Source organism: Equus przewalskii, chromosome 5 (assembly GCF_037783145.1).
Source record: "Equus przewalskii isolate Varuska chromosome 5, EquPr2, whole genome shotgun sequence".
Classification (NCBI taxonomy): domain Eukaryota; kingdom Metazoa; phylum Chordata; class Mammalia; order Perissodactyla; family Equidae; genus Equus; species Equus przewalskii.
The window spans coordinates 49,269,347-49,292,426 of record NC_091835.1 but is presented as its reverse complement, the minus strand read 5'-3'; the positions used below and the strand labels follow the sequence as shown (position 1 = coordinate 49,292,426).

Genomic DNA, 23,080 nt, shown 5'->3' with positions numbered 1-23,080 from the left:
TAAATGTTTCTATTAGTCTGTCACCCAGCAGCTTTTGCTCCAGGTGCTGTATTTCTCTAAATGCGCCAGTCTCTTCAGATTTTGGAGCGGTTGTTTGCCCTTCGACCTCAGCTCTCTGAGAGACCCAAGAAAAGTCACTGATTTTCAGTCTGTCCAGTTTTTCTTGTTGTAAGGAAGGGCCTTGCAACTTCTAAGTTCTTTACATGTCAGAGCTGAACATATATTTTCTTGACTAAGATTCCCTACTATTGGGAACACAGGCAGTAGGAGTCACAGCAAGGACTGAATTGTCTCCTTGTTCTTGGTTTTGGGTCACTGGAATGAAACAAAGACTCCAGTATCACCTATACTCATGCATGGTATTTACTTTGGGAGGTATTTTGGCAGGAGTTTTTTGAGGAATGAATGATTCACGTGGTGATTAAAGGTAGGACTTGAGAAGAACAGGCTAATAGAGGCATTGCTGAATTACAGAGAACAGCTTGACTGGGGTGGAGAGAACCATAAGAATGAGTAGGAACCGAGGCTGGAAATATTGTGTTGAATACATCTGGCCCAGGGAATGTTTTAGCACATTCTGTGGGCAGCATGGAGTCACTAAAAGATTTTATAAAGGATAACAGCAAACACATGAACAATTAATCTAGCAACGGTGATGGATAAACTGAAAGGATACTGGGCTGTAACATCAGCTCGAAATTTGGTGTCTAACTAGAGATGAAAAGGAGAAACTGAGGAAGGCTGTGATGCCTCAAGAAAAAATCAGAAAATTGAGAGGCGAAGTCCAGGAATCTGGCTTATTACACAAGAGTTTGAGATGCAACAAGAACTCACAACAGAGATTAGATTACAGAGTCGTTAGATTTCAAAGTTATCTGCATGGAGGCACAGCTGAAACTTTGCATAGAAACGTGGTCTCTGGAAAGAACAAGAACCTTTGGGAAGGTGTAAATTTAAGGAGGTAGGAGAAAATAGTCAGGAGTGGAAAAGCCAGAAAGACCGGCGTAAAACCGGGACAAGATGTTAAGGAAATTAAAGTAGATGGTCCTCTTTCTCTCCCAACTTACGTCTGGCCTACAGGGGCGGACTCTGAACTGTACAAATCCCCCCAGTCCTGATGGGGGAAAACAGTTTCCTGTGCAGCATGGCCAGAGTTTTACATGAACTCTTTTTATAGTCGAAACAGATGTAAATGTTCCACAGGAAATGGTTAGTGTTTATTAGGTAAGGGCCCACATTTATGAGATAAGGCCCCATTCTTGGAATCTAATCAGGCAGGAGAATGATTGGTGGTGGCTGTAAAATTGTGATGATAGCCAAATTTAGTACACAAAATTACGATAAGCTCAGAGGTAGCTGCAAATGATTTACTCCAAATCAATGGACAACCTTTGCAACATACCAGGTTCTTCAGATATCTGTCTTTGTATATATGCTTTGCACCTGGTATCCAGAGGCTTGTTTCTTATACTGATTGCAAGGTCGATGCTTAAAGGAAACCAGGGGATGTTTGGGAAATCTTTTCTACTAGCACAAGGCAGTTTTCATCAAGTTTGTGAAATGTAATTTTATTAATTATAGAAGGGCATGTCTTACAGACACACTGTCCCCAAATAAATAAAATCTCAGCATCATTAAAAGCACACAAACACACAGCTTTACAGGGTACAATACAAAGTCAAATTCTGATGATGTTGTTACTTGCATTTACTAAAAATCTGAGAAAGACTGTAATCAATCTCTAAATAATTATCTTGCATAAAGAGAAAAGTAGAGCACAATTATTTCAGAGAAGATTTTGGAGTGACAGTTTGAGAAGACACTGCTTTAAAAGATATTAAGGTATATCACAAATCAAATCACACTCTCTGTAACATTACAACATGGAATTGTATTTAACTGAAAATAAAAGTAAAGTGGCTGAAGAAGCCTGAATACTTTCTTTCCCAACATTATACTAATTTCTATTTTTGGCATGAATTAATAACCTTTTCCATTAATAGGAAAATGTGCTCTGCAAACTCTCGGAGGGCACCACGGCCACCATTACTTTTGCAAATATATCCAACAGCCTTCTGGGCAGTGGAACAGGCGTCGGCAGGAACGCCACTGAGGCCCGCTTTCTTCAAGCACTCCTCATCAGACACTTCGTTTCCTACCAACACAAGAAACACCGGTGAATATATAAGAGACAAAGAATATTCTTTCCACATAACGCAAACAGCAAGCACTAAGTAATTCTGGTAACTTCAATAAGACCTAAAGCACTGCATGTAAGAATATTACAGAATAGATGAAACAAAAATATCTTAAAGTATTTACAAGTATAATTGAGGCCTAGGGCTTTTCCTACACAATTCAAAATAAACTCTTTATCAGTTAAAGGAGGAGAATGAACTACACTTTCTGCCTGCCACGCATATTACAATCACTAGAAATTCTCTATATAAATTACAAATTATTTAAATTTTTATTAAGGAAAATGTCAAACATATACAAGAATCCCATGTTCATGTGGTATAATAATCAATGTTTTGGATTATTTATCAGTATTTTTCTCTATTCCCTGCCCCCTAGTTTTTTGGAAGGAAGATGGGAATTCCCAGATACCATACTTTACCTCAAAACTCTTCAGGATCTACCTATAATAGATACATATATTTTTAAAAAAGTGACACAGTATCATCAAACTAACATCAATAATTCCTTAACATCAATCTAATAACCTAGTACAATGTTCAAATACCCCTGGTCGTCTCAAAATTGTCTTTTTATAGTTTATTTATTTGAATCAGAAACCAAAGTCCACATATTGCGTTTTATTAACACATATCTGAAGTCTCTTTTAATCTGTAACAGTTCTCTCTGATTTGTGTGTCATTTGTTGAAAAATCACCATCACACTGTCATAACTACATCCTTTCTCTCCCAGCCTTGCTGCTTCTCTCCGACCCCGCCCCCTTTTTTATTCGATAAATTTCAGAAGCTCTCAGTAGCTTAAATTCACCATTCTGAGTATAACTATCACTATACCATAGACCAAATACTACTAATAAAATGCTTGCTAAAAGACGTTGTTTTAAATTTGTTCTACATTTATCTACTGAAATAATTTCTTTTATTATTAAATGTACTGAAATTTGAATTATTTACACTCAAAGATGACGAAAACTAAGGTATTTCTTTGCCTAATCCACTCCTCAAACTAAGCTTTACTCGCTAACTTTTACTTATAAAAGTGTCGATATTTTTAAGAAATATATTTCAATACACTTATGTGGCCAATGCAAACGCCACTCCGATTTTTAAAATAAAAACTTGGAGTCTATTCTGTGTTTTCTTGATATTCTAACCTCTACTTTTTATAGTAACTTTTATGTTATATAAGTAATGCATATTGCATGTTGGTAGAAACATTTTTTTTAAATAAAGGCAAAAAAATCAAACATCCTAATTACCACTATTTATGGATAATCACCATATTTTGGCATATATAATTTTATAGTTTTACCTACATAAATGATACAGTTATTACTACTATATGTAGGCACTACATTAAGCATTTTATGTTATCATTGATTTTCTTTCCAATGGCTTTATAAAGTTCAATTTGTGTTTATATATTAGGAATAGGAAAACTAAGAGTTAGAGATGCTTGCTTAAAGTCACGCAGGTAAATGAAGGACAGCTGGGATTGGTTCTATGTTTCATTAAAATTGTCTTCTTCTTAGAAAAACTGTATCATTTTCTAGCAAAGGTTCTACAGCATTTCTCTGCGTTTAATCTTCACGTGTCATTCAAAGGCTATTCCTGAAGCCGCCAGATCAGAGGCTCCCAAAGCATTCCTGTGCAGCTTCTCTTGAGGCCCATCTAGCCCTGTAAAAATGCATTTCCTAAATAGTTGATGGATTTATGTATTTTAATAACTGGTCCTGACTGATATTTAAAATGCTGACATCAATAGACTATCAGCTCTCTAAGCAGTAAGTCCCAACAACCAGTTCCGAGCTTGCATGCAGTAGACACCTGGTAAATATATGTGCATGATGCTAAAGAGAAAAACTCGTGACATCTGACCATGTCAATGAATACAGATTACAGCACTTTTTTTTTGGGATTTTTTTTGATTGGCACCTGAGCTAACAACTGTTGCCAATCTTCTTTTTTTGTCCCCCGCTGCTTTTTTCTCCCCAAATCCCCCCAGTACATAGTTGTATATTTTAGTTGTGGGTCCTTCTAGTTGTGGCATGTGGGATGCCGCCTCAACATGGCCTAATGAGTGGTATCATGTCCGCACCCAGGATCTGAACCCTGGGCTGCCGAAGTGGAGTGCACAAACCTAACCACTTGGCCACGGGGCTGGCCCCACAGCACTGTTTTTTAATGGCTGCATAGTATTCCATTTTAGGAATATCCTATTTTTGTGGGATATTTAGGTGGGTTCTTTTTCTTTCCTCCATTATTGGTACATTTGTCTAATTTCTCTCCTGGAATTGGAAGCTGCGGGTCAAACTATATAGGTTTTAATAAGAGCAAAAATACTCAGGGTGTACTTCCTATACATTAGGAATCTGCTAAATGCTTTACCCAGATTATCTCATTAATTCCTACAATAGACCTATGACAATAGGTATTCTTGACATTTCCAGTTTACAGAGGAGGAAACCAAAGCTTACCTTACCAACTCTGGCTAATTAGTGGTGTGGTCTGACTCCATAGCACGTGCTGGTAACCATTCTACTAGGCTATACTTGATACATATTATCAAACTAACCTCCAGAAAGGCTGTCCCAATTTAATACTTTTATCAGTGGTGCAGGAGAGTTTCTATTTCCTTGCAGTCATACCAATCTTGGGAATTTTCTTTCTTATTTTTTTTTCTATTTCTTAAAAAAAAGTTCTGGGGCTGGCCTGGTGGTGTAGTGGTTAAGTTTGCATGCTCCACTTTGGTGGCCCAGGGTTCGTGGGTTTAGATCCTGGATGCAGATCTACACACCACTCATGAGCCATGCCGTGGCAGTGTCCCACATACAAAATAGAGGAAGACTGGCACTGATGTTAGCTCAGGGCCTATCTTCCTCACCAAAAAAGAAAAAAAAAAATCTGGCCCATTTTATTATGGCTGAATAAAAAGATACCAACCAAGATATGCCACTTCTTTCCAGCAGAGGCCCATTTCTTTTCTCCATTCATCCACAACTGCTAGCTTATCTGGTACATTGACTTCCATTTTGCAATCCAGTTTTAAGGAAGAGAGTGTCTGCTTTGAACAGGCCCTTTCTGAGATTAACCTCACCTTAAAACAAAAAAGTGAAAGGGCAAAATGAGAAAATGAAGGAAACAGATTATCTTTCACAACAAAACAACACCTTGTAAGCAATACAAGTTACAATGAGTAGTCCTCCCACCTTCTGAAGGACTGACTAATTAAAATCAACTGTTATTTTAAAATGACGAAGCGTTAAAATATTTTATTTCTAGTAGTCCAATAAAGGTGAAAGACACTGTTTTCTACAGTGGAAATGATTCTCTCTACAGATCAAAAGTACAACATAGATTGTCTAATCTAAGATTCTCCTATAATTCAATTTGTCCAGAGGAAGGGCTGTATAACCTGTCTCTTGTGCTGCTTAGGGACACATATTTAAGATTTCTAGTGAATTATATGAAATCATCTTAGCCTTCATTTTTGAAAATACACTTAAATATTAAGTTATTTTGAATTAAAACTTTCACTCAAAAGAATAAGCTACAATTTAAAAACCCTCAAGATATTTGCTTTTTTCAAAATGCTGACACCTATTTTCTATGAAGTCTTTGTTGTTGTAAGATTCTATGGGAAATACTACTATATAGTGCCTATTTAAAAACAGTATATTCATACTTATTAAATAAACAAGAAATATTCTTTGTTGATTGACAAGTTCCCAATTTTACTCATCTAAAAGCAAACAGTATGATAACTTTCTAGGCGTGTGAAGGCTAAATGTCAGATATTTTAAAAGATAACACCAAAAATGTAAAGCTCTTATTTCCCTCCTATGCTCCTTGACCCTGAATCACAATCTTAAAAACCAGTGCTATATTCAGGGGGCACATACCTCAATACCACTTTTCTTTAATAAACTTATGCCAATAGCATCTTTTATATCATAAGATATTATTTCTTTTTGGTCTCCTGATACATAAATGTGGCCATTGGTGAGACATCCATCAATATTGCAAACCAAAAGTTTTATTTCCTTAAGCTTCTCTTTGCCAAAATAGCCATATCTAAAAGAAACCAAAATAGACCTTTGAACATAAGTGCAATACTAATCACTCCCTCTCGTCTGGCTAACACTAATAATTAATAACCCGTTCCCATTCAATTAAGCCAAATATCACCCTTCAACTTGAGCAGTGCTGTCTAACCACACTGTGTGTTTCTCAAGCTACTGAATGAGCCATCTAAAAGCATATTTTATGTCTATGTTTTCCTCATGTGAGCAAACTAATTACACAGGATCCTGAGATGTTCGGAATATCAGAAATCGGTGTCTGATTTGTACAGTGACAGATGGAAACTAGACTTTTGGTGGTGCATATGACATAGTGCCTACAGAATTCGAAATATAATGATGCATACCTGTAATTTATATAACATTATAAATCAGTGTTACCTAAATTAAAAAAAAAATCAGTGTCTATAAGTACAATTAAACATATCTACTAAAAATAATATTTTAGGGTCTAATGCAAAAATTATCTAAGTCTTCTTTTTACCTTAAGACTCTTTGTTCTGCGATAGGCCAATCAATATCCACATCTATATCCACACTGTGCTCAGCTCGCATTTCGTAGTATGCCATTTTTCCACCCTAAAGATAGTACAACTGCCATAAGTACTGTTTTTAACATCCATTTACACATACCAAAAAGTTTATTATAATACAGAACAATGAATTCATTTCTACAGCACTGAGAAAAATTAATAATCCAGTAGTATTAGTGACATATAACAAATGGTTTTCTTTTTTGGAGGGGAAACCTTTTTATTTCCCATATAGTCAACCGACATAATGCAAATAACCTTGACATTTTTCAAATTCTATCTACACAGTGCAAGTTCTCATTTTTCTTTAAATAGGTTTCTATTTTAAGATTGAAAAAAGCAGAAAAAGTACCCATCCTTCAGTATTCTGACCACAAAGAATTTTCTGGAAAGTCCCTAACTGTATCCCCTTTGTTCTGGCACTCTCTCCTGTAATCATCTAAAAGCAGCATAAATGTTTTTGGAACTTCTGTTCCTATTCCGAATATGGGGCAGGACAGGGGAGGAAAAATAACTGTAGTATCTATTGTACAGAATTATCTTCAATCCTGAGCTACAGAGAGGAGTGGGCAATAGTTATCCAGGTCACATGTGGGCAAAAGGTAGGGACAGGTTCCTGATCCTGGGGTAAGGAGGCAAGAGGAGAGGCGTTTCTTACGATTGTAAATATCTGAATGTCAAGATCTAGTACAAGAAAATTTCATTTTTCAGAATTTCAGTCTCTTCACAAATTTTGTTACGATGAGAAACTTCATTTTTTCCCACACTTTAGAAAAGGGTCAAACCACAGTCCTCTTTAGCAAAGAGCTTGGGGAGGGTGGTATCTATATATCAAATCAAATTTTCCTGAATACTCAAACTTACCTAAATAGCCAGCCTACAGTTTGCCTATACACTGACCAAAAGATTGGAAAAACACTTTTCCCTCAGAGCATGAGTCACATTAGAATTTTTACTAGAGAGTGGAGTTTTGGGTTTTTTTAATGCTATTTTTTGAGTAACACAAGGACCTGAATGCAAATCCTGATAGTACTATTTACTACTTGTTTTGGCCTTGAGCCAATTACTTCATTTTTCAGAGCTGCCGTTTCCTCCTCTGGAAAACTGGGCTAGGAATGTCCACTTTCTTCCGCTGCTATGCAGATTACGTGAGATAACCTATGTAGCGTTTCATATGGTCTTTGGTGCACAGTCAGGGCTGAATAAATAGTAGCTATAACTCAAATGAACAAACAGTATGCGACGTAACCAGGTAGCCTCTAGAGACATGCAACCACCTTATTTTAAAATGAGAGCAGTGAGACTGAGAGCACATAAAGTGATACATTCAAGGGGACATAATTAGAGACAGAACTACTGTCTGGTTTTCTTGACGCCCGGGTTGATGCTCTTTAACCTCTACCATAATGCTTTTTTCTTTTGTCTCTTTTTAAAGCAACAGAAGTTATTCACCTGTACGACCAGAACCTGACAGCAATACAACCATGGGTTAAAAACAGAGTTTTGAATGGAATAATAGGAATACAGGACATGTGTAGAAAAACATTCAATACTTGATTCATTTCTTATCTTAATGTTACAGTTGTAACAGAATTTCTTGCAATTCACTGAGTGGATTCCAAAGACCAGTCTGTCTGGGGTAAGGCTGCAGGACTAAAGCTCCCACAATAAATCTGCTCAGTCATTGCCTTTCCTCTGGGGCTGACACTTTCCTTTATGAACTGTGCCATAGGCCTCCCCGAGAACTCAAGGTACACAAACAAAGGGTTTTTGCAAAATGAAGGCACACACCTGTAAGTAACCCATCTCTATCAAATGTCTTTTGGCAAAATAAAATGAGCCATTTTCATATAATTCTCCATCCCAGTCTTGTCGACGAGGTCGTTTAGCTGGATTCAAATTCAGAGGCTCAGTCACTTCACGAACTAAAAGCAAAAAGCCATGGTAAGTCTACATTGCTCTGAATACTGAAAGTGTTCATTTAGTAATTTTTATAAAAAGCAAATAAAAACAAACTCAGAATGTAGACTAATTCTGTACATAGATAAATAATTAAAAGGATTTTTTAAAGGAATAAAATCTCTAAAAATTCTGATGATTTATCTTTGCTTTCTAATAATAATAAAATATTTCATAGAGGAATTCTGAATAATTAAGGTTTTAAGATATTTATACAAATATAATGCTTTGGGAGGACATCAAGGCAACCTTAAAATAACTTCAAAGGAACTAAACTTGGGGCTGGCCTAGTTGCATAGTGGTTAGGTTCACGTGCTCTGCTTTGGCAGCCCAGGGTTTGTGGGTTTGAGTCCTGGGCACAGACCTACACACTGCTCATCAAGCACATGCTGTGGTGGCATCCCACATACAAAACCGAGGAAGACTGGCACAGATGTTAGCTCACTGACAATCTTCCTCACCAAAAAGAAAAAAAAGAAGAAGAAAAAAGAACTAAACTTGTAATAAAATACCCATATTCAATATTTGAGCCCTTTAATCTATTTCTCAGTATTTGCCTCTAGAAAGATATAATGTATACACTATTATCTAATATAGTTGAGAAACTACTTTTATGGAACTCTTACAGAAAACTGATGATTTCCCCATTACTGAAACTTTAACACTGATAGAAATGTTTATATAATGTATTACACATTCTCACCAGTAGTTAAAAAATATACTAAGCATAATACTAAATATATTATGTTTATTATTATCCTTGGTAATGAGAGCTCAGCATTATCAATATTAATGATTACACCACGTAATAAATGAAGCCCTCAGTACTGGTATGTAAGGATTCCTTTGCCCCTTCATTAAATTTTTCCCAAATTTGTATTTGTAGATGTGTGTGGGTATGCATGCAATGTGTGTGTGTGTGTATTTAATAGCTGGTGATTCTTCCGAATCTTTCCTCACTTTGGCTGTCACTTCTGTGTATAAAGGCTTCTAAGAATACCAGTTACATACTTCCCTAACTAAACCATCCTCTGCTCAATCCACCCCAGGGTTTGATACAATTAGGAAAACGCTCAGCAAATATACACTGAATACATGGTATAGTGTTATAAGGCCTGGATACACAGCAGTGGACATGACTCTCTGCCCTCACGGAGAGCTGCAATCTAGTGGTGGAGACAGGCAATAAACAAACTTCGTAATGCAAGCGGTACTTTGAAGAAAAGGAAAGAGAGGGACAAGTCTTTCCTAGATGAACAATGATCAGTGGCTGCTTTCTCCCTGGGGATATTTGCTGAGTCTGAGGAAGAGGTGAGAGGAAGATCAAGCTTGGCATAAGCAGAGGGAGTCTGCTGGAGTAAAGAGAAACCAGAAGAATTTTTTAAAGTTTTTAATGACCTGTGGACTAGAGTCACAGATTGTCACCTGCAGAAACTTCAAACACAGAGCTAGCTCTTCCCACCCAATGATGCCCCTACAGGACTTCTGCTGAGTGTGCTGTGGCACCAGAAGCTGAGGATAGGCTGGAAGGCAGGGATAGATGGTTATAGTTTTGTGATGCTTAGATCCTAAGGTCCTGTTAGCAGAGAGGTATTAGCAATACATACAAGATATATCTCCTGACAGGACATCTGCAGTAAGAGGTGAACTGAAATTAAAGTTCCAACTCAGACCAACTCCTAATTAGATCAAAGTGATTAGCCCCTTATCCTATCAGCCTGATAGAAGAAAGGGCGTGCCCTCCCAGGAGGAAAATAATTTATCCTCCAAGCATATGAAAAAATACAAGACATATGAAGAAGCAGAAACACATGACCTATAATCAGAGAAAAACTGTCACATAAACCGAACAACAAATGACTCAGATGTTGGATTTTGCAATCAAGGATTTTCAAATAACTATCATAAATATGTTTAAAAAATAAGAGGAAAAGATTTTTTAAAAAAGGAAAAAATGATGAAGAATTTCAACAGGGAATGGAATCTCTAAAAAACAACCTGAATGTACACTCTAGAACAGAAAAACACAGTATCTGAAATAATTCACTGCACAGAATTTACAGTGCACTGGACAAGTGAGACGTGGTCAATGAACTCAAATATAAGTCAATAGAAATTACTCAAAATGAAGCATAGAAAGAAAAATAAACAAATAAATAAATAATACAGAACAGGCTGTGAGAGAGATGTAGACACCATAAAATTGCTTAAAATCCATTTAAATTGCTGTCCTAGAACAAGAGGAGAGAGAACTGTGGCAGATGAAATATCTAAGAGAATTTTTGAAAACTGATGATACAATATCATCCTACCTATATGAAAAGTTCAGAGAACTTCAAACAGGATAAACACAAAGAAAACCAAAGCAATACAAATCAGAGTCAAACTGTCGAAAACTAAAGATAAAGAGAAAAATCTTTAAAAATAGCCTGAGGAAAAAAGACACTATATTCAGGAGAATGATGGTCAGAGTAACAGCTAATTTCTTATAAGAAACAATAGATGGTAGAAGATAACGGAATGACGTGTCAAAGATGCATCTTCAGAAGAATAACATCTTAAAAATGTAATCTTAAAATGCTGAAAGAAAACAAAGGCCAACCACACTTTTATATTCAATGCCAATGAAACTATCCTTCAGAAATAGAAGTGAATTAAAGACATTTTTAGACAAACAAAAGCTGAGTGAATTTGTTACCAATAGATCACACTACAAGGTGGAAGCAAATTTAAGTAGAAAGGGATGAAGAAAACAGAAAGCATAATAACTTAAAAAGTGTTATTAACTGTCTAAAGTAAATATAACAACAATGTACCCTGGGGTTATAATATATGCAGTACTAGATAACGTGACAACAGCAGTGAAAGACTGTAACAAGTTAAGGCAAAGTGTAATCTCTAGAGCAGTCCTGACCAGGAGAAACAGAATGTGAGCCACATATGTTATTTTAAATTTTCCAGTGGCTACAGTTCAGAAAAAGTAAAAAGAAGTGAAATTAATTTCAATAATCTATTTTATTTAGCCGAATGTACCTAAAATATTATTTCAACATGTATTAAATATAAAACTTATTGAGATATTGTCCATACTTTTTTCATACTAAATCTCAGAAATCCAGCAGGTATTTTGCATAAATAATGCACATCTCAATGCAGACTAAGCACATTTCCACTGCTAACAGTGCTAGGGCTATATATTAGATAGCGCAGTTCTAGAGTAATGAGTAAAAAAAAGAATACAAAAAGTTATGGAAAATAAAATGGAATCATTTTTCAAGTATTGATTAATCCACTAGCACTTTTAGCAGTAATGACTTTACAAAGAAAGAACGTAAGAAAGGAATCATAAGAAATATTACTCTGGTTCAGAATCACTGTCCATCCACAGCACTTTGTTTCACAGCGGTTCCAGGGGAATATGTCTTAGGAAAAGACAAAGCTACTGTTCCTAACATTCACTCTTCAGGTTAAGATATTTCTTCACACATTCCTAATTTCATTTAAAAATCTTTATGGATCTGTCATCTGTTAAATCCAGATAGTTCTTAAACATCTTTAACTTTAATCATGTAGCAAATAAAGCTCAATATTCAGTCTAACACTGGGCTTCCTCGAGTTGCTTCAAAAATTTGTTTTTTAAGCTTTAACAGATCCTTCCCAGATCTTATTTTTGAGATTTGGTGCACAAGGTCAAAATTTTACACATACAGCTTAACACAGAACCTGACACAGAGAAGATACTCAATAAACAGTTATTGAATGAAATTAACAAATAAATGCCTTCAATGATATATTTTACTGGTTTTGATAACATTCACATTTTGAGACTGAAAAATCATTATTTTCAGTCTAGTTTTCTCCTCTTATCTTAATTAGACTTTTTTGTACCTTCTCCAATTTCACTGCATCTTCCATACTCTCTCCTTTAAGTCACACACGTCAGAGACAATTAGGCCAGCTTTCCCGTGTTCAACAAATGTCAGGGCATCTGATAGAAACCACACTGCCTTTCCTCAAGTATGTTCCATTTCCTTATTTGTTGGTGATTCTATTCTTTATTACATATTTTGCTAGGTTATCTGGCTAGAAATCAGGCTCCAGCTAAACCCTATGGAACTCTTCTTAGATATTCTGAGGAGCAATTCCACAATTCATTCTTGAGGTCCTCCAGAACATTTTGGTGGAGGCTGTTTATTCCCACAACTCTATATGATTTATAGTGGAGTTTATCAAACATGTCTAGAACAAACATAAAAGCATTTGATCTAGAAAAATGACATGTCTGCCTCAAAAGACAAATAGAAGGTTAAAATGTCCCTTTGTAAAAAGTAAAGCAAGATTAATTTGGTTTCACTCTCCTGCCTCAATAATCACAAGATTTAGAACTGACTATAAACGCCATTACCTACCACAGCTAAGAATCACATACTCTCTTCTGCTGCTCCCTTTTTACTCTCCTCACTCCTAAAGAATATTATAACATATGAAAAAATTGATTCTCTGTAAAATCAGCTAAAATAAAGACTGATATAACAGATTACCTCCTTTCTGAATTTCACTCCATCGAAACTGATGGCGTCTCACAACTGAGAAAACAGAATCATATCCTTCTTCTCGAATCATTTCTGCAACTTTCTGAAGGTCAGTAGGGTGTAAACACGGAGAAGTAGCTTGAATATTTCCTACAATGTCAACCTCTTACAAAGACAAAACAAATGAAAAGGACATCAAAATAAAGTTCTTTGCAAACAAGTAATACTAAGATCTTAAATGCAAATGTTAAAACCAGCCCTGTGAAATGATAAGCAAGTTGAAAATTACATAAAATTTTGAATAAACTTGTAAATGCATACCATTGTGAAAATTAAGAAATTCTATGATGGCATCTAGTGAGGTAGAGCTGTCTTTTGAAGTTTCAGAACTTCTTCGATGAACTTGTGCACCAAATTGTTTGGCCACATTCTCAATTTCATCATGGTCTGTTGAAACCCACACACTGTACAGGCATTAAAAAATAAATTAATTAAAAAGTCAAATCACTAAAAGAAATCACTAAAGATAAAAAGGGGCTCTAAACCCAAAAATACAGCTTACATAATGTTAGAATAGTTTTTGTACATCACAATAATATTACAGATCCAAAGTAACAGAAAATTTAAAGAAGCATATTTTGTACGTAAACTATAATTTTTAATGTCTGAATCAAAAATGTCCTAGATATTTTATATTTACACATATATTTATATTATATAATATATATTGTTATTTATATAAATATCATTTATGTACCCCTAGAGATAGTTTTATAAAATTAGAAAAAAAGGTACTTGGTATTTTTAAGGCTACTGGTATACTAAGTAAAACAGTAGTGCTAGAAATTCGAATCTAAAGGAAATAAAGAAGATCCTAATTCTTATTCTCCATCCGAATCCAAAATATTGTATAAAGCATTTTAATATACTTGCTAAGAAAAACATGGACTTGGCTTAGCCAAACCAAAGAGCTGAAAGATTTTCAAGCTTAGAAGAGACTAAATGCCCAAACTGGGTTAAAAATAATCAGATATTTTCTCCTTTTTTGGCCAACTAACAATGGCTATATAAATATTTGAACACAGAATCAACTGGGTTAGAGCCATTGATAACAACTGATAGACACGGAGAAGAGGACTTGATTGGCTCAGGAGTTTAGCTTAACAGCTCTATTAACCACATTATACAGCTGGCTATTCAGACTTTGTAAGAATGATGATTAAGGACAAAATTTCACCTATTTTGAGGAGATGTACTAGTCTCTATTGAAGTTAAGTTTCTCGGACCTTTACAAATTCCCGTTGCTAGAAACAAGATGTGAATGTCACTCCAGCCACAATGTCTGCATAGTGATATTACACAAGGATAATGTCATGACTCACAGTCTTTGGCATATGCATCGATTTTTGTTTTATTCCCTTGATTCAACATCTACTGAGGGAAGAGGACTACATGTTTCAAATGTCTATGTTCAATTGCCAAGAGTGGAAAGAAAGTGAGAAACTAAAGACAATTTTCTGATATATCTCTGTATTTCATTTACTAATTTCATTTCATTTATTCCCTTTAATATTTGCAGAAGGAAGATTTAAATCTAGAGATAAAGTCAATAACTCCCCTGAAAAGTTTTCACAGGAAGCTAGTAAACAAGATGAGCCACTGGCTAGGGGTCATATCTACTCATGCCATTGTGCACAAGGCAGAATGTAGGAGACCCAGTTTCCTCCATCTGGAAATCTGAAGTAATTTTGGGTAGGTTTTTCACTGGAGAAATGTGTAAAAGGTATATATTAAACTGAAGTACGAATGAAGATGTAGCAATTTTTTAAAATAGAGAAGGTGAAGGGAAGGTGGTAAGACGGTAACAGAATAAAGGAAAAGTGAAGAGTAAAAGCAAAAAGAATGGGTCTTTTGACTTTTAATGTTATCACTAACTGAAATAAATTGCTGAAGCCATTTACTTTATTATCCTATCTTTACTGTATGAAAATTCAACACCACAAGATTCAGTGATTTTTTGGAAATGCTTAAAAGGTAAATAAATAGCAGAGGTTTGAGAAGAGGTTTGCTTGCTTTTCTTCTTTCCTCCCTTTTATCATCCATTCATTCCTTCACTCGTGAAAGGTATACTGAGTGCCTACTCTGTTGCAGGCCCTACTCCAGACACTTGGCGCTACACTGACCATTTTCTTAAGAAACTCTTGGCTTATTGGTAGAGCCAGAGGCCAACACAGTACCACGATTCCCTTTAAAGAGAGGTAAGGAGGCAACGACTAACCTCTCCATAATGCTTTACTTTCTACACAGTATTTTTACAATGCCTGCTACGTAACAAGTGCTCAATATGTATTAGTTGAATAAAACAATAAATGGTTAAGAGCACAGGCTCTGAAGGAAGGGGTTCAAATCCTGGCTCCACCACATGCTAGCTAAATGACCCTAGGCAAAATTCATAATTTCCAGGGAGGTGATAATAAGGGTAATTACTTCATATGGTTGTTCTGAGGATTAAATATAAACTGTAACACAAAATAAACATTTAATAAATGTTAGCTATTCAAAATAATAAAATAGGAACAGTAATAAAGGAACAGCTATACAGTCTCATTTAATCCTCACAATGACTCTGCTGGAAGGAAAACTGAAGTTTTGCTTTCAGACTTTCAAAGGTCCAAATGTCTAATTTGTATGTATTATGCAAAGCAATGACACTAGAAATAAGAAAACAGCATCCCATATGCACGCTTAAAATACAATGATCGTCATCTATTAAAGGGACTAAGTGGATCATTTTCCTTGGTTTAGGGGCAGCAGATGAGGGAGGGCAAAAGAGAAGGAAGCAGCAAGTGAACAAACAGGCCTGATAAAATTTAAAATCAATTACAGAGGAAATGTCAAAGTTTAATGGCAATGGGTTTAGCCTCAAATGAAGGCATCCTATATCTAACAGGAGGAACAGGAGTATCAATCATGGTGCCTATGAAAGGTATGTCGGACGGTAACCTGCCATTTTAAAGATAAGACAGCAGAAACCTTTCAATAATCATAAATCCATACACTAGAAATGAAACTAAAACGTAACGTTTGTTTTTCACGTTAGGCAACATTTTAACAGTCAGTCTGTTCTGAGGTTTACGTACACTGCACGGAGCCACTGTTGGAAGCGAAGCTCTTAGCAACTCAGGGCTAACAATAACTTCTCACTAAACGAAAATGAAATTATTCCACGACAGCTAACTCTCCAAGTTAGCATGCAACATTAGCAAGCTTCAAAGTCCTGTTAGCTTTGATTCTGAGCAGGCCACAAAAAAGTTGCCCCAATTAAGTCAAATCAGGGTTTTGAACAAAATAATCTCCAAGGTGACTCCTAGTCCTGAAAAACACAAATCAGGCAGCTACAATCTTCTGCAATTCCTTCAAAGAGTAAATCTTTATTGAACAAAGAGAGAGCGAGAGAAACAGGAAGGCTGCTCCAAACCCCAACTGCACCTTTAGAAGATGTCAGTTAAACTCAAAGCAACGTGTTTTAACCGAGGTTCTAATATATAAAGCAGAGCAAAGTGAATAAGATAGCACCCGCTCACAAAAACCTTTCCACCTGGTAAAGCAGGGGTCAGCCCAGGCCAAATGTGCCTCACTATCAGCCTGTTTTTAGAAATAAAGTTCTCCGGGAAGACAGCTATGCCCATTCATTCCAGTATCGCTATGGCCACTTTCACAGCAATCAGCAGCAGAGCTGAGCAACAGAGGCTGACTGGCCTGCGAAGCCTAAAACACTTACTATCTGGCCCTTTCCAGAAGGAGTCTGAAATAGAGAGGAAAGACATATTTCCAGTAACTCTTCAAAGTCGAAGAACATTAACAATAGAATTTTAAAGATAATTACAACTTTCTCATTTTAGCAGTAAGGAAACTGTGGCCCGTGGGAGAGACGAAGATTGTAAAAACTTTCAACACAAGGGGAAAATGTCAAGGATAGATCATACACACACTACATGCCAGGCACTATTCTAAGGGCTGTATATTATATACATTACCTCACTTAAGTGCCTCGGCAAGCCTGTGAGGCAGACAGTGAAGCCCATTTTGCAGGTGAGGAAACTGAGGCACAGAGACCTTATGTGATTTACCCAAAGTGGCATAGTTAATACATGGTGAACTTAGAATTCAAATCCGTACAGTTTGACACCAGATCTATGATCTCACCTCCGTGCACAGTGCATGCACTAACAAAGATACGAACAACGCTGCTGTGGGTGGGGAAACAGAGGCACAATCCTCTTTCACTGAGGGGATGACCAAAAGCTTCATGGAGGAAGTAGCGCTAGTCCCTTCTTTTACCTTTTGAGTTAAACTCCCCAGATCCCTAGAAAGGATGCCAAGCAGCCATGTGAACTGAACAGAGTAAAATCACAATATTGTAAGTTAGAGAGGCAGAGTTAGAAAGATTATGCTCACTGTGCTAGTTAAGAGACACACTGGTTTTATTTCTTCTAATTGCTATAACTGGCATACTGACAGATCCCATAGGTGGCTCCAAGTACAAAACACCACCCCTATCATCAAGGAGTTTCTGCTCTAGTCTAGAGAGATTAAATAAAACTGATACAAAAAAAGTTAATACTTGGGGCAGGCCCAGTGGTGCAGTGGTTAAGCACGCACGGTCCATTTCGGCGGCCCAGGGTTCGCCAGTTTGGATCGAAGGTGTGGACATGGCACCGCTTGGCAAGCCATGCTGTGGTAGGTGTGCCACATATAAAATAGAGGAAGATGGGCACAGATGTGAGCTCAGGGCCAGTCTTTGTCAGCGAAAAGAAGGGGATTGGCAGCAGTTAGCTCAGGGCTAATCTTCCTCAAAAAAAAAAAAAAGTTAATACTCAAGAGTCATTCATTCTTTCATGGAATTTCATATGAATGCATGTTAATAAATGGACACAGGAAAATTACTGTTTACTATATACATATATTTTCCAATCATTTTGTAGCAAATCTCCCAACGTCTGCTGTAATAGCTTTCTGTTGGGTTTTGACTTCCAGCATCTATTCCCCACTTGGTGGTAATCGTGCTCCAATTTTTCTCGGGATGAACTGCCCTGTGACACGCTTCAGGGGCGCTCCATCACTAGCTCTGAAGAGTGGCAGATGTGCTGAACTGAACCAATACAAGCACTGTGTTCTGTGTTCTCCTACCTGCAGTGACTGGTTCAAGGATGAGAAGAGGTCTACTGAGACCCAATGAGACTTTAGTTCAAGCTGCGAAGAGGGCAGCCCTTTTTGACTAGCCTTAAACCTGGCAGGATATGAGGAGGAGTGTCAAGGATAAACAATGCCCAAGCCTGGTTAAAGCAGGAAGGACAGGTTTTATTCACTAACTATTGCAATAGGGAAGAGTCCAGCATGAACTGAACTCAAATTCCCCCAAGCAAAAGGCTGGAGACAGGGGCCAACCTGGTGGCGCAGTGGTTAAGTTCACACCTTCCTCTTCTCGCGGCCCGGGGTTCACCGGTTCGGATCCCGGGTGCAGACATAGTACCATATGAGCCATGCTGTGGTAGGGGTCCTACATGTAAAGTAGAGGAAGATGGGCATGGATGTTAGCTCAGGGCCAGTCTTCCTCAGCAAAAAGAAGAAGACTGGCAGTAGATAGCTCAGGGCTAATCCTCCTCCTCAAAAAAAAAAAAAGGCTGGAGACATTTTAAAGGCTGGAGTGCGCTAAGGGAAAGGAAGGCACTGAGGGCTGTCACAGCGGGTTAGTCCCCGTGAGTAGGCCATTTGGGTTTGTTAACTGGCGCTTATCCAGAGTAGTAACAAACTTCTAGCTTTGCGACAGGGGGCAAAGTGCAAGTTGAAGCAAGGCACCCATTGAATTTAGGCCCTTGTCCTCCCCCAGGGATTGGGAAGGCAGAGTTATCTCCCAAAATGTTTGCATTTCAAACAAACAGCTCTCAGGTCCTTGAGGAAAGGATTTTGGGTGGGAGACTTACATCCCAAAGGGCAGAGAAGGGATTTATAATTGTAAATTTTCTAAAGTAACTCACCTAAGAGCAGGGTTCAGAGGTTATCTGCTGATTACCAGGTTATCCCTGAAACAAACAGGAAATTCTCCTGGCAGCATTGAACTTTCCTTGTTGAGGAGGGCTGGGATCATCCTAGGAACATGCCCTTAAACTGCTAGACCCCATACTAGAGCTTGGTTGAGTGCAGAAGTTTGGACAAAGTCATCATGGGCCAAGAGTTCTGCAGTTCTCAGCACAACCATCTTTACAACTATACCATCTTGACACCATAAAGGCAGAGCCTAGCCAGAAAAATCAAGAAACAGAGGATTCCGGTGACAGAGTCCACCATCCCCTTACTCTGCTTTATTTTTCTTAAAAATATTTATTACCACCAGGTACAGTATATATTATTTGTTTGTATGTTGCCTGTCTCTCCCTATTATAATGCAAGCTCCATGAGACTAGGGACTGATCCTGCTACTACTGGTATAGCCTCTGGTTAAGGACACAGAACAGTGCCTGCCACATAGTAGGTAGTCAATAAATATCTGCTGAATGATTAAATCATTTTTAGCCTTTGAATCTCCTTGTACCTGAAACGAGCCTTACCTTTTTTTGTTAATCCAGTTTGAAAGGGGTTTCCTGACATATGCAACCAAAGAGCTGTAAATTGAGTTTTGTTCTCCATCGATTACGAATGGGATTTTGATCTCTAGTTCATTTCACAAAAATAGGATTTTACTGTATCACTGATGCCTGCCTGCACCTTCCCTAGGTCCTTTTTTTTCAGTGGGTACCCTTCGTAAGGAGGTAAAAATGTCCAAAAAGTCTGTGAGCTTCACAAGGAAAGAACCATGTCACATCCATCATGGTACTCCCTTGGATGTGTACCGCAGAAATTAGGGCTCAGTAAATGTTTCCTGAATTGAACCAACTCCCCAGGTCTTCCCCTATCTCTCCTTTGCACACTTCCTGTTACGTTACTAACAGTAATCTTCTGAGTGCCAGCTCCTATTTACCTCGCTCCACCCAGGCCTTCCTTTGGATTAAAACATTAAGGAAATTAGTAAATTTAAACTTTCTTGGTATCTCCTTTTTAAACAAGGTTGGTTAAATAAAAATCATTTACCCATATATTAATGTGGGTAATTAATATGCTTCAAAAACAGCCATCTCTTTAAAAACCAAAACCCAAACATCAAAAGGTTAAAATAATTTATCTTCCACAGTAACAAATTCAAGCATAATTGGGTTGAACTTACTATGTGTAAATTCATTCTTGGCACAGACTTCTACCTCCCTTCTTTTATGAATGACATCAGCTTGTAAGTCCTGACCAATGTGGCATATGGCAATGTCTCTAAATGATGTGCAATTAAAACTGTCCTCAGGGCAGACGAGGTTCCAAAGGTACGATAACACCATTTACAAGCCTATCATAAAAAAAAGCTAGCTGCAAGCTTTCCCACTATCTTTCACCTGTGTACAAACGTAGGCAGCCTTCTAGATTGTGCTGACTCACAGGCAGATAGCTTATTTTTCAAAGGTCAGGATAGGATCTCGAAGCTGGGCTTGAAATTAGAAAGCCTTGACACCCCACTCCAATCATGAACCTGATGCCTCCCCGATCGATCAGCACCAAGTGGTTATCAGATGCTGAGCAACCGGGGAACCCCAGTGGCCTCGGTCTAAAGGACTTCACATATTATCGCGGACGTTTCACAGGGGTGGCCTCCTTTACTTTCACCCTGTGAGGTCAACTAGGGCGGCGGAGGTGCCTGAAAAGAGGAAATCTCCCCTTTTGTGGATGGCACTCTCAAGGGCGGGGACAAGAACTGTACCATGTCGTGACGACTAGCAGCTACGGAACAAGGAAGAAGCTGGAGCCCATCCTGCCGGGGCCCAGACACCCGGGCTCTTGCACACCCCTTCGAGGAGCGACGGCCCCAGGAGCCCCAGCCCCTCCAGCGGCCCGGCTCCCCCTACCGACCCCCGCCCAGGCCGCACCGCCCACTCTCGCACATGCGCACCTCTGGAAGACGCCCGAGTCCAGGGCCGCCCGCAGGACCCAGCCAATGAGCGGGACCCCCGCCAGGTGCTTAATGTTCTTCAGGGGGATGCCCTTGCTGCCGCCACGGGCCAGAATGAGGGCCGCCAGGTGCGGGGGCTTCTCCACCCCTCGGCCCTGGCCGCCGCGGGAGTTGCGCTGTAGCTTCGGCGGCCGGCCCCGGGACGGCCGCCCCCGCGGGTTGGAGACGGAGGTGGCGGCCCCCTTCTCCACCGAGTCCATCTTCCTCCCACGCCTTCTCCCCAGCTTCTCCACATCCGGGAGCTCTTGTCTCGCCACCTCAGCTCGGCGCCGCCCGATCTCCCCGCCCGACCGCTCGCGGGGGTGGCTGTTCCTGGGTCCGCCCCGCCCCCCGCCACGTCCCGCCCCCTCGCGGGGCACGCCGGGAATTGTAGTCCGCGGCCGCCTCGCCCGGGTCCCATAGGCCGAGTAGGCTCTGACTTGGCGACCCCAACCCCAAGCCAAACAGCGAGAGTCCAGAGATGACTGGAAGGAAGTGCGGCTGTTGGGGGCTTGATCTTGTACAGTGATTTCTAAAATAGGCAACATAGATTATTGATCTTTTGCTAAAGAACTTCCCCGCAAGAATCGTGATAGGCTTCCCAGTGTACAACTTGATGCGCCCTAACACAAATCAATTTTGTATTTTAAAATTTATGTTTTAAATGAACATCTTTCTGCCATGCTCCTGACTTATTGTTTTCAAGAGATTACCTCATTCGAATGTCCCACAAGCACCTCAAATTCAACATTTTAAAAACCCAGCGCACTCTATGGGCTCAAACTGCTTCAATCTCTGCATTTTCTATCAACCTTGCCATCCACCGAGAGGCAAAAATTTGAAAGCTAACTTTGACTATTCCGTTCTAGTGTAGTAGACACTTCTTCTTGGGATTTTTGTGGGGTTTTTTGTCTGCTAACAATTTTTCCTTTTAGGAATTATTACCCCTCTTACCCGGTGGGGTTGTCACTTCATTGTAGCACCGGGTGTGTCACCCAAGCTGGTCAATCTCAGTATCTCATCTTCCTAACACGGCTATGGTCTAGGGACAAGCATATGACCATCAGAGCCCATTGGAGTCCTTTCCAGAGACTCTGGGAAAGAAAGATTTTTCTCCTGCTGCATTTTTGGGTGCTAAGGGCCCTGTAATCCTGAATCCTCAGGGCGGGCTGAGGGAAGGGGTGTGAGGAGATTTGCTGTTCTGAAATAGGCTGAGACACTCATGTTCATACTGAAGAAAGTGGGTTCAAGACACGTGGGGAGAAGAGAGAAAGAGCCCTGATGGCATCACTGAAACTTCTTGATCCAGCCAGGCATTGCAAAGGCATGTGCACACACACACCCCTTTTTTAAATAGATTTTTAGAGGGTGTCTCCTACTTAACACACATTTTGTCTTTTGCCACTTTTGCAAGTCTGTATCTGCAAGTAAAGAGTCTCCTTGTCTGTCATAGGGGGAGGCTAAAACATCCAGAAGGAACAGAAGGTAGTGGTTGTTTTCCCTTCTCAAGGAGGGTAAAAAGGCCTTTGTGCTTCTCAGGTCTTGGCCCTTTCTGAAGGGGACAGAATAAGCTTTCGGTGTTTTGAAGTCCTAGGACAGACCCTGGAAACTTCACGTCTCTCTCCCTGTGAAGTAGCGGATGGCCCAGCTCTTTCTGGGACTGGTTCTGGGAGGAGGTGGCTGCACTCTCGGACACAGAGAAGGACG

At 38.9% G+C, this 23,080-nt stretch overlaps 1 protein-coding gene and 1 long non-coding RNA gene across 2 annotated transcripts; both read right to left on the bottom strand.

Annotated features, from left to right (window-relative positions):
* Positions 1-1,552: 1,552 nt before the first annotated feature.
* On the bottom strand, positions 1,553-21,757 carry CMAS (cytidine monophosphate N-acetylneuraminic acid synthetase). Its single transcript, XM_008526246.2, has 8 exons — positions 21,335-21,757; positions 13,627-13,769; positions 13,315-13,470; positions 8,606-8,739; positions 6,766-6,860; positions 6,102-6,273; positions 5,143-5,296; positions 1,553-2,155 (listed from the first exon to the last, which is right to left on the bottom strand). The coding sequence occupies exons 1-8, from the start codon at positions 21,592-21,594 to the stop codon at positions 1,965-1,967; spliced, it is 1,305 nt and encodes a 434-aa protein (XP_008524468.2). The 5' UTR covers positions 21,595-21,757; the 3' UTR covers positions 1,553-1,964.
* LOC139083360 (uncharacterized) lies at positions 17,512-21,316 on the bottom strand. The gene is made up of 4 exons (XR_011540011.1): positions 19,914-21,316; positions 19,344-19,388; positions 18,781-18,865; positions 17,512-17,671 (listed from the first exon to the last, which is right to left on the bottom strand). It is a non-coding gene; the product is annotated as an uncharacterized lncRNA (long non-coding RNA).
* Positions 21,758-23,080: the final 1,323 nt, after the last annotated feature.

Excerpts from the sequence above, each read along its gene's own strand:
- CMAS (XM_008526246.2), bottom strand. The coding sequence starts at position 21,594 with ATGGACTCGGTGGAGAAGGGGGCCGCCACCTCCGTCTCCAACCCGCGG. Across the intron at positions 8,740-13,314 it reads GAGTGAAATTCAGAAAGGAG|TTCGTGAAGTGACTGAGCCT; the intron begins GTAATCTGTTAT and ends TTTTGCTTTTAG. Across the intron at positions 6,861-8,605 it reads TAGAGATGGGTTACTTACAG|GGTGGAAAAATGGCATACTA; the intron begins GTGTGTGCCTTC and ends TACTATCTTTAG.